Source organism: Lynx rufus, unplaced genomic scaffold, assembly GCF_022079265.1.
Source record: "Lynx rufus isolate CCGP_SWC_20201006 ecotype Redwood Valley unplaced genomic scaffold, mLynRuf1.p SCAF_1, whole genome shotgun sequence".
Lineage (NCBI taxonomy): Eukaryota > Metazoa > Chordata > Mammalia > Carnivora > Felidae > Lynx > Lynx rufus.
In genome coordinates this window covers 89,424,746-89,438,686 of record NW_025814823.1, presented here as the reverse complement: position 1 = coordinate 89,438,686, position 13,941 = coordinate 89,424,746, and the positions used below count along the sequence as shown (strand labels likewise).

General features: G+C 50.4%; 1 protein-coding gene across 4 annotated transcripts; it reads left to right on the top strand.

Annotated features, from left to right (window-relative positions):
- Positions 1-315: 315 nt before the first annotated feature.
- On the top strand, positions 316-13,912 carry LOC124514607 (H-2 class I histocompatibility antigen, Q10 alpha chain-like). Of its 4 annotated transcripts, XM_047082693.1 has the most exons (8): positions 317-614; positions 3,723-3,830; positions 8,788-9,048; positions 10,158-10,433; positions 12,197-12,472; positions 12,586-12,696; positions 13,039-13,071; positions 13,332-13,912. In XM_047082693.1, the coding sequence occupies exons 1-8, from the start codon at positions 563-565 to the stop codon at positions 13,394-13,396; spliced, it is 1,182 nt and encodes a 393-aa protein (XP_046938649.1). In that variant the 5' UTR covers positions 317-562; the 3' UTR covers positions 13,397-13,912. The 4 variants fall into 4 exon arrangements, with proteins under 4 accessions (XP_046938664.1, XP_046938655.1, XP_046938649.1 ...); XM_047082708.1 differs by lacking the exon at positions 12,586-12,696 and having other exon boundaries at positions 316-614; XM_047082699.1 differs by lacking the exon at positions 13,039-13,071 and having other exon boundaries at positions 316-614.
- Positions 13,913-13,941: the final 29 nt, after the last annotated feature.

The following is a 13,941-nucleotide window of genomic DNA, read 5'->3' as shown; positions in this document are numbered from 1 at the left end:
CTCATGTCCAGGCTGTTGTTGATGCTGTACTGCTGTCCTCCAGTTGGAAGTGATCAGAGCCATGCTTCTCTGCACGTCTGGACACATCCTCCTGATGCTGCAGGTGCTGCACCCCCAGTTCCACTTTCAGGTTACTATGGGCACACGGTGTAGCAGGAGTGGCAGAAGTCCTCTGACCTTTAAACACCCTTGAAACCAGGTGATCCTCACTGGCCAATTACCAACACGATTGGTTTTCCTATGTATATATAAAGGGGACCGTCGAGGAGCTGTGGGGGACAACGCGGGGGAGTGGGGGAAGCTGTGACAATGGCCGTGGGAGCCGGAGCCCGAGGCTGAAGGGGCCGGGCTGGAACTCCAGCTGAGCGAGGCGGGCTGAGGTCGCTGATGCGCTGCCTTCCCAAAGCTGAGCTCTCTCGCTCTCCCCGGTTAGCGCCAGACCACCGACCCCACAGCTGAAGACCGACTCCGGGGAAATCGACGCCCTAGGGACGCGCGCAAGGCTGGCGGACACAGGCTGGCGGTCGTCGGGAGCGCGCACGTCTGGACGCCGCCGCGGACAATGCTGCTGCTGCTGCTGCAACTGCTGTCGCTACTGCGGGAGCTCACGGCAGGTGACTGGGCGGAGAGTCTGGGGGCCAGGGGCAGAACCCCAATCGTTGCCCAGCAGAGCGCGGGTGGGGCTGGGGGAGGCAGGGAGAGATCGGCCACTTCCGGGTTTGGGGAACGAGGATGGTGGGAGAGCCGACCCAGGATTGTAGGAGACGCTAGGCCCTGCGTTAGAGCTCCTGTTTGCTGGCTCCCACGGTTACACTGGGATATGGATTAGAGTATACGGGAAACCGGCGGGACGTGGGGTGCTGGCGGTGACCCCGGCCTGGGACGCAGCCGATGCTATACCTTCTTGGGGGTGCCCTTGGGCACATCTGTTGGACGCCACTCGGTTTCTGGGGCCAGGTCCTCCAACAAGGCCATGGTGAAGCCCTTGTGGAGTCAGGAATGTGAGAGCGGCTGGCACTTTCCCTGCTATCTAGCTGGGGCAGGCGCCCGCCCTTCGCGGTAGTCTCCCTGGAGTCTTACCGAGGCTCTGTTGGGTTACCCGAGCATCCCCTGGCGTGGGTTGTTGGGTGAGGAAGATTTCTCTGACCTGGTCCGGAATTTCCATTCTTTCCCAATTTTAATTCTTCCAGCATTGGTAGCTGGGCCTGACATCATCCTGGACTCCCCCACCCCGCCCCCGGCTCCCATAGGGCACTGCCCATCCGGGCCGCATGTATACCCGAACATTTCTTAGCACAGGCGGGGAAATGTCCACCATCACAGAAGTAACAATAGCTGGTCACCCTTACGCCAGGCTCTATTTTAAGTACTTCACATACAAGAAGCCATTTCAACTCACAGAACACTTCTCAATTTACTGTTTACAGATTTAATGTACGGCTCAGGACGCTAGGTGGCAGGATCAAAAGTCGGATTTTTTTTTTTTTTTTAATGTTATTTTTGAAGGAGAGAGAGACCATGAGCGGGGAAGGGGCAGAGAGAGAGGGGGAGACACAGAAGCTGCGGTGGGCTCCAGGCTCTGAGCAGTCAACATAGAGCCTGATGCAGGGCTGGAACCCAGGAACCGTGAGATCATGACCTACTTAACCGACTGCGCCACCCAGGAGCCCCAAAAGTCGGAATTCTTAACCTTTTCTATGCCTTAGACCCGGTCCCAGAATGTTTTCAATACATAAAATGAAATATATAAGATAACAAAGGAATCTGATTGTTTCTACAAAGCTATTAAAATCTTTTAAATAGAAATATAAATGTGTGAGATGTAGAATGTATGCTTCTAAGTTAACACGTTTAATAACGCACTGAATAGCAACAATTCCCAGAATTTGTAAGTAGTGAGATTAAAGCATATTTCCAGGTGTCTGCAACAACTGGATTGTGATTCAAAAACACCTGTGGCTTCTGTCTGAGAACAAAGCACAGGCCCTGCTAATCCTGCTGAGCTTTGTTGCCTTCATTCATCATGAGAGAAAAGCTAAATTTCAGCCAGAGGTTAGTGAAAATAAAGAGGTTATTTTTTTCCCTCCAAGATGAGGCTCCAAAACTCAACAGGATGCATCTACAGAAGGATTCAGCCCTCAGCTCCCCATGGAAAACACTTGAAGGAGAATCAGCTTGGATGTCTGGGAAGAAGATTGGGGAAGAGTTTGGTCCTTGGAATAGTGACCCCAAGGGCATGGGCCACTGTGTCTCTGGGCCAAGATTATATAACCAGTCTTGGTTCAAGTTACATAGAGCCTCTAGAGATTCTACTTACAGCACCCCCAAGTCCTCAGGTGTGATACAGGGGCATATGGGTGATTCTAGTTCTGCGTGGCAGGAATGGTCATGAGTGTGGGCACAAAGGCCCTGTAGCCTTTGTAGGGAATGGCCGGGATTGACTTAGGGAGACAGAACTCCAAACCAAAGAGGAGGAAAGGAGTGGAGGATAACCCCGGGGTTTACCAAACTGTAGGAGGGAGATGGCACACAGAGGGGAGGTAGCCAGAGGTTTTTGGCTGCCTGCTCACAACACTCCTGGATGCCAGTCTTTCCCTTTAGAAGCTAGGGAATGAGGAAGTGGCTTTCATGGGGGCAGTTATCATGAGTGCTGCAGCAGGGAAGTTTGAAGTGGCCCAAACCTTAGAGGACTTGTTGAACTAAAGAAAGCTGCACCCCACCCCCAGAGCTTTTGATTCAGTAGGGCTAGGTTGGGTCCTGCAAATTTGCATTTCTAGAAAATTCCTAGGTGATGTTGATACAGCTGGTCCTGGAACCACACTAGATTCACTAGCCTAGAATGTTCTTTCCTCCTCACCAACTCCACTGCCTGGTAACTCACAGCTGGTGAGATCCCCTCCAGGTTTCAGCCTATAAGGCCCCTGACCCCACCACATTCCCACCCCAGGGTGTTTCTGGAGCCTGGTACTTCCTGCACCACAACGCTCATCAGCCCTGCTCACCTTATTGGACCTACTTATTTAATTGTTCAATTGCCACCTCCTTGTCAGACCTGAGCTTCCTTGGGCCCATGTCTGTCTTGGTTTCTCTCTGTCCCCACACACACCCCCACCTAGCTCAGTGCCTAGCTCATAGCAGTAGGTGCTCAACAGATGTTTGCCAAATGAGTAATGTCACAAGGGGAGAGGTCAGGACTGGCCCAGGTGAGCAAGTGTACAAAGCTGGGCAGGGCCAGGCAGAGCCAAGAGGGCATGGGCTCTTCACCTGGCAGCACATGAGCATTACCTGGGAGGTTTCAGTGCCTGCTAATGTCCTCTCCTCTTCCCTCCAAACCAACCAAATGTGTGTCCGTAGCAGAATTGTCAAAGCTGCCAGGAGGTACAGGGGCAGCTGGTTGGAAAACCTCTGGCAGAGGTATGAGCAACCCAGCCCTGGTTTCCCTCTTAAGTGGGAACAGCCTACCTCACAAAAATGCAGTAAAAATATCATGAATTAATCCTTATAAAGCTCTGGCACCAAGACCCAGAACTCAGCCCTTTTGGTTTTATACTTGCATGCTAAGGAAGTTTCTGGTCATTCCTGAGGCAAGGCTCCTATGTCCCTCTTCCCTTCCAATGTGCCTCTCTTTGTCATTTCATGCCATCTCTCCAAGCAGAGACAAGGATGTGTAGGATGTTTATGCCTTGAGATTCATATTTCCCTTTTCCTTCTCCCCCATGCAGAGAGTCCCTGGGGGCTGCCTGTGGTAGCTGATGGCCCAGCTTCCTTAGCAAAGGTGGTGATGGCAGAACTGGCTGACCTGAAGTTAGAAAACAAGCCATGGCCTGGAGGTAAGGCTCTGCCCATGTGATGAAAAAGGAGGCAAGATGGCAGAGACCAGGAGCTCCCCCCACACATACCCCCCAAGCTTACAGAAGGGCATGTACAGTCTGGGAACCTAGTAGACTGTCTTTGCTTAGGTAGGGGACACAGAGGCCATACCCTCTGGAAGGTACCCCAGGGGGGCTTCACTTAGGTATCTTTCCCCACCCTCATCCCCCCCATACTCCAGCTCTCTTTTTCCCATGCCCACCTCTCCCTACCAGATAGGAAAGAACTAAGGCTAAGAAAATGATGTCCACAGAACCCTTCCTCCATGCCTATACTTCTTTGTGTTTATTACCTCACCAAATGCTCCAGTGGAGCAGGTCACAGAGGAAGAAACCAAAGCCGGAAGCTGTGAAACAAGGTCACACAGCTAGAGAGTTGTAATCCACATGGATTGTAGGGAGGTGGGGCAGATACAAAAACGTCTACAGAGATTGGGGCAGGAAAGGGGTAGGGTACCTCATTCCCCACCATAGTCAGAGAAAAAGGGAGGCTGTGCATAAGAGGGCAGGACTGCCCCTTTTGTGTGTGGGGGGTGGGAGGGGTGGGTAATGTGGCCCAGTAACCAGGAATCAGCAGTGAGGGAAGGGGTGGATGATGACACAGAGCCTGAGGTAGCAGTGGGAATGTGGCCACTTTTGTGCCCCCAGCCAGCCACACACTGTTAGTCTTTATAATGTGTTCACTAAAGGGCAGGTGCAGGCCAGGGGACACCTTAAGAATCTGAATAATGCAGTCTGGCCCTGCTTTTTGCTACTGGTGTGAGCTTGGCAGTTGACTTTGCCTCTTTGGAGCTCAGTTTCCCCATAGACAGGAACAGTAGTGGCACAATACCTGCCTGATAAAATTGTCATGAGGGTTAATGGAGCCAAAATTTTGTAAAGTGCTCGGGACAGGGCCCAGCACCTAAGTGCTTTATAACTATTTTGTGATTTTAAAAAATAATACATTGATAGACTTCCCCTCATTTTTTAAACTAAAGTAACTGGCTACTAGAGCAGCTAATATTAATAAATAGAAATGTTACCTAGGAAGCAAATTGTGCACTTGCCCCAACGAAACAACCAGATGTGTGTTGGTGTCTTTCCTGCAGGCCTGAACTTGGATCTCTTGTTCTTTCCCACCTTCCCACACCTAGGAAAGAGCATGTCAGCACCTGTGCAGCCTCTTTGCTTCAGTGGTGGGAATACCAGGGTCCCTGCACCCTCACTCTGCGTTCCCCAGGCCTCAGTCTTAGTGGCAGCTTAAAGACTGGCACAGCTTTCAGAGGACATCTCTCTTCCCAGACTGTGCATCTTTCTCTCCTTTTCAGGGCAGCAGAACCTCCAGAGCTCATGGGTTTGAACTGCCCACCAAACTCACAAGACACAACAGACTTTAGTCTCATGTTATATGTATTTGTTTTCTATAGCTGCTATAACAAGGGGACCACGGGGTGCCTGGATGACTCAGTTGGTTAAGCATCTGACTTGGGCTCAGGTCATGATCTCACTGTTCATGGGTTCGAGCCCTGCGTCCGGCTCTGTGCTGACAGCTCAGAGCCTGGAGCCTGCTTCAGATTCTGTGTCTCCCTCTCTCTCTGCCCATCCCCCACTTGTACTCTGTCTCTCTCACAAAAATAATAAATAAACATTAAAACAAAATTTAAAATAAAAGGGGGGGGGGACCACAACTTGGTAGCTTAAGACAACATACATTTATTCTCTTAGATTTCTGAAGGTCAGAAGTCCAAAATGAGCTTCACTGGGCTAAAACTAAGGTGCCACAGGAGAGCTCCCTACAAAGGCTCTCAGGAAGAATCCATTTCTTTGCTTTTTCCAGCTTCTAGAGCTGCATTCCTTGGCTCATGGCACCTTCCTGCCTCTTTCTCTGTTCCATCTTCACATCATCTTCTCTGATAGTCATGGAATCTTCCTCTGTCTCCGTTTCATAACAACACATTTATGGCATGCCTAGATAATCCTGGATAATCTCCCCATCTCAAGATCCTTAATTTTTTATTTCTTTTTATTTTTTATTTATTTTATTTTTTAACCTTTTTTATTATCTTTTTTTACAATCATCATTAAGCTCAAGATCCTTAATTTAATCACACCTACAAAATCCCTATTACTATATAAGGTAACATTCATAGGTTCTAGGGATATCTTGTGGGAGTGGGGGGCATGATTCAGCTACCATACTGTGCTCCCTTAGTTGTGGAGGAGGCAGGACAGAAACTACAACATGCATGGCTTCCCCACCACTCAGGAGGCCCAGCAGCTACCCAAGGGCACAGGCTCTTTGCCCTCCATCACCCCACAAACAAGCAGAGCTTCTGCAGATCACAGCCAAGGAGAAGGTGGGTCACCTTAACATAGAGAAGCCACAACCTCTGTTCCTTTCAAGGCCTGCATGCCTGTTTACAGCTCCCAGCCCAGGAGCATCCCACTAATCTTAACTCAGTGGTTTGCAAGGAAACAACACCCTGAGACTCAGTCATTTCCCAGGAGGCCCACACCAGTCCAGACCTGGTATGAGTTCTTCACTCAAACACTTTCAACGTTGATCCCTCTCACCTCCCATAAGGAGGTTTCATTAGTGTGAGAAGAGGGCTCCTCTGTATTCTTCGTAAGCTTAGAAAAAGCAGGCTTGGGGCACCTGGGTGGCTCATTCGGTTAAGCATCCAACTTCGGCTTATGTCATGATGTCACAGTTCATGAGTTCGAGCCCTACATCAGGCTCTGTGCTGACAATTCAGAGCTTGGAGCCTGCTTCAGCTTGTGTCTCCATCTTTCTCTGCCCCTCCCTGCTCTCACTCTCTCTCTCTCTCTCCCTCTCTCTCTCTCTCTCAAAAATAAATAAACATTTAAAAAAAAAGAAAGAAAGAAAAAGAAAAAGCAGGCTCTGGGGAGAGAATCTGGGCTCTTCCCTTTCTAGTTACGACTTTGGGTGCTGTACTTGCCCTCCCCTGGGCTTCAGTTCCCTCATCTGCGAAACAGGGCCAATGACATCAACTTCTCGGGTTTATCCTAAGGATCAACTGAGATGGTGAATGAAAAGCAGTTAGACTGGTGTAGGGCACACAGTGGTCACTGTCCAAAACTGACAGCTCTGATCATCATCATTGCCCTTCATGTTCTTGTTTTTTGTCCAACTCAGTAAACGCTGGAAGTGTCCACTGTATGCCAAGCATGGTGTTCTTCCAAGACCCGTGGAAACACTAGTGGCACAGTCAGATGTATTGCCCGCCTTCATGGAGCCCACAGTTTCATAGGGAGCCCAGAGACCCCTGAGGGATGTCTGGGTGGAATCAGAAGGGGTTCCTGGAGGAAGGGACGCTGACCTTCAAACCTGAGGGCTGAGGAGACATTGGCTGAGAGAAGAGAGGGAGCAGCAGGAACTGCAGGTACAAAGCGCCTGGGCAGAGTTTGATGTGGTTATAAAATAGCAGAAGGAGTTGTGAGGATGGGGATGCATTTGACTCATCCCTTCATATCTGAATATTCAAATGTTAACCACCTGTTGTGTGCCAGCAGCTGTTGCAGGCTGGGAAAGAAGGATGATCCTTTTTTTTTTTTTTTTTTTTTTTTGAAAGAGAGAGCACAAACGAGAGGCAGAGAGAGAGGGAGAGAGAATCCTAAGTAGACTCCATGCTGTCAGTGCAGAGCCCAACACAGGGCTCAATCCCATGAACCCATGAGATCATGACCTGAGCCAAAATCAAGAGTAGGATGCTTAACAGACTGAGCAGCCCAGGTGCCCCAGGAGAATGATCCTTACAGTAATCTCTGCCCTTGGGGAATGGATGTTACAGGGGAGAGACAGACTATGAACAAGATAAACAGATAAAGTGCATGTTCTCTAGGAGGTGGTAATAATGCCCTAGAGAAAAACACTGTTGGGAGTGCTGGGGTTGTAAGTATTTAACAGAGTGGGCAAGGAAGGCTTTACTGGGAAAGCAGCATTTGAACAAAACCTGTTTTTTTTTTAATGTTTATTTATTTTGAGACAGAGAGACAGAGCACGAATGGGGGAGGGGCAGAGAGAGAGAGGGAGACACAGAATCTGAAGCAGGCTCCAGGCTCTGAGCTGTCAGCACAGAGCCTGACGCGGAGCTCGAATTCACGGACCATGAGATCATGACCTGACCTGATGTCGGATGCTTAAACGACTGAGCCACCTAGACACCTCCTGAGCAAGACCTTTTAAAAAATTAAGGGAGTGAGCCCTGGGTGAATCTCTGAGAAAGGTGGACTGAGGTTTTTTTTTAAAGATACAGCATTTGTTTTCGTAGCTTGAGTCAGGCCTGGCTGCTAAATAGATTTCATCTCCAGCATCAAGTTGAATGGATGAGTTGGTGCTTCTGGAGATAGTGGAGAACAAATATTAGGGCAGCATTTGGACATAAAGAGAAGAGATGACTAGCACTGTCTGCTACGGGAACAGGAGTAAGTGGAGAGTGCAGTCAAGATGCCACCAACTTGGCAGCAATGGTTCAAACCAGGAGTGATGGCTCAGCTTCATCAGGCATCTCTGGGGAATGAATAACTTCACGTAAATTAAGCTTAAAAACAATCAATTTTTTTTAATCATACCTTTTTTATTGTGAGACGGAAAAACAGTAATCATACTTACAGAGATGAGTGTAAAGCATGAGCAAGTAAGCCTGAGTCAGGAGCTGAGAAACTTCCTAAAAATAAAGTCCACAAGCCTGAGCAAATAAACTTTGGCCTCAGTGCTTGCTTGCTTGCCTGATTGATTGATTCTTTATTTAAACTATTTGGATACACTTATTTTCTTAACTGAAATTCTCAGTTCTTGCTCGTACTGATAAGCAAATACTCTGGATAGGTTTCCACCGCCAATCCCATCAGTCACCCAACCTGTGGTGCAGATCCTGGCAGTGCATAGGAGCCTTATTGTTTCATATCTTCACAGGGACACACTCTCTCCACTACCACTACCTGGCCCTATCAGAGCCAGGCCCGGGCCTTCCTCAGTTTCTGGCTGTAGGCTACGTGGACGACCAGCCTTTCATCCATTATGACAGTCGTGTGGACAGAGCCAAGCCCCAGGCCCCGTGGATGGCAGCTGTGGACACCCAGTACTGGGAAACAGAGACCCAGAAGCAGAGAGCCTGGGCAAAGGTGCAGCAGGTGGAGACATGGACTGTGATGGGCTACCACAACCAGAGCAGTGGTGCGTCAGAGGCTCCTGCCACCCCACATCCTCCTTCCTTCATACTTTGCATGCTGACCCTCTGGGCAGCCATGCCCTTCCAGTTGGGAACAGAGGTCACTCCACTGAGCCCATAAGAGGGTACAAGGCATGCTCCTGATGCATAGCTTTCCCACCACAAGGACCAAGCAGGGGCCATAGGGGCCTTCAGAATAAGTTGTGGCTCCAGTGGCCAGCCCATTGGGCTAGCACAGCAAGTATCCACAGAAGTTAGGGACTCACAACACCTCCCCTTCAGCTACCCATGGTTCCAGACCTCAGCAGACTGGCAGAGGCAGAGGCTTTTCCCTACCTCATCCCTCATCCTCACCAAACACTTAAATCACACCCACCCACCAGGCTCTCAGACACCAACTCTGCCATGCAGGGAGGGAAGCCAAATGAACTTGAACTAGGCAGACAGCTCAGGGTGGGAAAGAGAACCTAGTTAAAGACCCCTGCTCTACCCAGTGTTAGGTATAGCATTCTCTCAGGCTTCTGCTTCCTTATCTCAGCAAAGGCTAGCTCATGCCTACTGATGGCTGCTGCTAATGTTGCATGTGTGCTTGTGGGGCACTTGTTCTCAGCCCTTTCCCATCCTGTCCCTGGAAACCCAAACTGAAGCCTCAGGTCCCAGATGCCTCAGAGGGAGTAGATTTAAAAGCCCAAGGCTGGGACAAGCTATACATTAGCCCAGGGGCCCCAGAATAATAAGCATGACCAGCCCCCAGGTGCTGTGGCAGCAGCCAGGTTCACATTTTAACATCTCTTTCACATCTCTGAAATTGGGGTGTGATTTCATCTTACCACAAGTGTATTTTAAGGACATCTTACTTCCATAAGTAGCAGAGTTTTCCTTCTAATAACAATGCCTGTAGTTATGTATGCAAGTGTTCTCACGTGAGAAGCCCAACGGGTTTCTCAGCCCTGGCCTGCTCATGAAAATTACCCAGGGAGCATTTTTTGTAAATGGCACCACTCTGACCCCCTCCCATCCTTCAGAGGCACCCATGGGTGGTGGGCTTCTCCCCAGCCTCAGGGATACGACCTATAGCCCAGGCAAACCGCAGCCTGCTTGCCCACATGCACAGGCACACACAGCACTCAGCGAACGTTCGGCTGTGAGATCCGGGAAGACGGCCGTACCAGCAGCTTCTGGCAGTTTGGCTTTGATGGCCAGGACCACCTGTCACTGGACCTGGAGACTCTGAGCTGGGTGTCAGCCAAGCCTGTAGCTGTGCAGACCAAGCGTTGGTGGGAAACAGAGCGCTGCTATGCCGAATACGACAAGGCCTACCTGGAGGGCCTCTGCCTCACTTCCCTGCACAGGTACCTGGAGCTGGGCAGCCAGAGCCTCACCCAGAAAGGTAAGGTGCAGCCTGTGGCAACACAGAGGGGCCCACACTCCCGTTCTCGAGGATCTTGGTGGGGTGAGGAGATAGGCTGTGTTTCCCTGGCTCAGACAAGCCCAATTGGCCCCAGAAAGAAGGCTTCCTCAAGTAGGGCAGCACAGAAGCTTGGACCTTGGGCCCTCATTCCAGGTGAGGTAGAATGGGGAGTTCATGCCCCATGATATGGTCTTGGTGAATGAGGCTCTGACTCTGGGCCTCATTTTATTCATCTATAGAATAAGTAGGTTAAACTAGTTGGCTCATAAAGTCCTTTGCGGGTTTAACATCCTGTGGTTCTCCTTGGGAAATGCACCTCAGGCCCCAGGGGATAGCATCCATCACTAGGCCAGTCCCTGGACTACTGGGGACTGCCAGGGAAGCTGAGGCTCTTTGCCCCCACACCCCTCATGCTAAACATGCTCCTCAGACTCCAGGTGCATCCTAAATTCTTGACTCCAGCCAGCAGGGCTGGAGATACAAGGACTAGGATGGACCTTAGGGAAGGTGGGTGCATGGGGGTGCTGAGGCAGAGGCCTCACTGGCTACTAGTGGGTAGGGCTGGTCAGAACACCCAACACACCATGGATGTTTGGTGATGCACTGGTGGGATGTGAATCAGCTGAGGCAATGGGGAGGACATTCCTTGAAGGGAAGGCAGGGAAAATAACATCAAGAGAAGATGTGATTATGAGAGTAGAGTGTGTGGGGGGAGGGGGGCGGTGGTCAGGGCTCAGGTACTGGAGCCTAGCCTGCAGATCCACGTCCTGGCTCCAGGACTGGCTAGCTGTGTGACCTTGGGCAAGTTACTTGCCCTTTCTGTGCCTGAGTTTCCTCATTAGTATTACAGGGATGGTAACAATAGCCCCTGCCTCCAAGAAGCACCATATTGGTGTTTTAAATGAGTGTTGAGCTCTCATCCAGCAGCAGGGGGATGTTCTACACACATATCACCTGATGAATTCATCAGGAATCTCCACAGAAACAGAACCAACAGGATGTGTTTAGAGAGAGAGAAAGAGAAAGGGACATATTTAAGGAATCCGCCCATGTGATTGTGGAAGCTCGGGAGTTCCAAGATCTGCAGTTGGCAAACCTGGAGACCTAAGGGAGCCAGTGTTTCAGTTTGAAACTATAGTCAGGAAAAGACTGATGCCCCAGCTGAAGGTATTTCTTCTTACTCAGACTTTTTGTCCTGTTCAGATCTTCAAGTGATTGGATGGAGTCCACTCACATTGGGGACAGCAATCTGCTTTACTGAGTCTACTGATTCAGATGTGAATCTCACCCAGAGTAATGCTTGAGCAAATGCCTAGGCACAGTGTGGTCCAGTAAAGTTGACACATAAAATGAACCATCACTCACGGATTATGTCATTTGGAACAATCCTGAGAGGAAAAAACAAAGAATCCCCATCCGGCCCTGAGAGACTGGAGGATTGTGGACAAGAGTCAGGCTGGGCTTCAATTCCAGGCTGTCTGGCTCCAGAGCTACACACATGACCACCTCCTTCCAAAGTGAGGGAAGGACCATCATTCTTGCCTTCACTTCTTGTTAGACACCTACCATGTGCAAGAAGTCATGGAGGAAGTATGTAAAGTCTCTGAGAAAGCCACAGGGTTTCTGTGGGTGGAAGGGGTGTCCTCCACCCTGGAAAATGCTAGAGCAGCCCAGGATCAGGCATGAGGAATGAGCAGAGAGCAGCTTCTCACCAGCCTTCCTCCCTCAACCTCTCTCTGCAGAGCCGCCCAAAGTGCAGGTGACAAGACACACAGCTGAGGATGGGAGCATCACACTGAGATGCTGGGCCCGGGGCTTCTACCCACGGGACATCTCATTGAGCTGGTGGCTGGGGGAGGAGGAGCTGGTTCAAGAGACCGAGTATGTGGAGACACGCCCCGGTGGAGACGGTACCTACCAGACATGGGCGGCCGTGCGGGTGCCAGCCAGGATGGAGAATGGGTACATTTGCCATGTGCAGCACTCCAGCTTGAACCATACACTCACTGTGGCCTGGGGTGAGGAGATGGGCTTGGTAGAGGGGATGAGGAGGAGCAGGGGAGGGTCCCAGGGAACCCAGAGACAGTCCCATGGCATGGGGCTGGTGCCCCCTTTTCTCTGCCGTCCTTAGAAGCACCCTCTCATCAGTGGATAACCAGTGCCAAGGTTATCTCCATCATCTTCACCATCACTTTCTTGCTGGTGGCTGGAGTTTTGATTTTCATCAAGCAGTACTCTCAAGGTAGGTAGGGAAGAAAAAAAAAGTGGTGGAGGGTCCTCACAGCCAGCTCAACCCTATAGGGAGGAATACTCTGCTCCCATCCCTTCCACCAGAACTGTTCTCTCTTGGGGAGAAGCAACTACTATTGAACACCTGTCCCCATCTGTGGAAAAGCCCAAGTACCCCCACCCAATAGCCATACATTGCCCTAAAGACACTGTGGATCACACAGCCAGGGAAGACCACTAGGATTCACCTTCAAAAGACCCGAGAGGGGGAGAGGGAGTGGAAGGTGGGTACCTGGGACCCCCACCTCTGCCTACCACCCACCTAGTCTCTCCTTTTGTGTTCTTTTTCCCATAGCCAGGAATAAGGAATCTTGCAAACAAGCCCCAGGTGATTGTGGGATGGGTGGGTTGGGGAGAGGAAGCCCCAGGTGCTCCCAAGCATGGCTAAGATGCCTGAAAACCAAAATTGGAGGCAGGGTGGTGGGTGGAAGCTTTCTGTCTCCAGCATGGCCTCATCCCTCACCCTCTGCTCCCTCCCACCATCTGGGAGCCAGGTGGAGGGGGCAGGGAGCACTCCATTGAGCCACTGCTGAGTTTGGGAGAGGGCTGGGGAGCAGTCTGGATCACCTCCCTACTTTCTCCCTGCAGGTGGAGAGGAGCCTCATAATTCCCAAAACCCAATGAGCGTGGAGGCTGTTCAGCTACTCTGCTGACACAAGTTCACTGTCACAGATCAAGGAGGTGTTTTATAGAGGGTTTGGGGGCATCCAGTGTGCTAGCTGGCTGGCAGTGGTGATCCAACTGTGAAGGGCCCACCCCACCTCAAAACTGAGCCCTCCTCAGCTCCATCAGCCTCATCACAAGCAGTCTGGGCCACTAAGATAGATTTGCCATCTTCCTGAAGTCCTTTTAAAAGTCTAATTGTCTCCAGTTTGGGGGCGTGGGAAGGAGGGCAGTAATAATTCCTCAGATCGGTTCACACTTGACAATTTGCACGATAATTTCATGTAAAGTGTAAATCCCACCTGAGCTTCTCAGGTACTCTGTGAGTTCGGTGATGGTATTCTCACCTCCACTTCCCCAACATGGAAACCACAGCTATGGGAAGTTAAGGAAGAACCAGAAGAACAGTCAAGGAGTTATGGGGGCAGCATGGCCAAATGCCTACCTCCTTTTATAAATGTGTTCTTGTGTGTATGTATATTTTCTTTTATAAAGATTGGAGTGTTGGGGGTGTGAGGATATGTGGTTCCTGCAG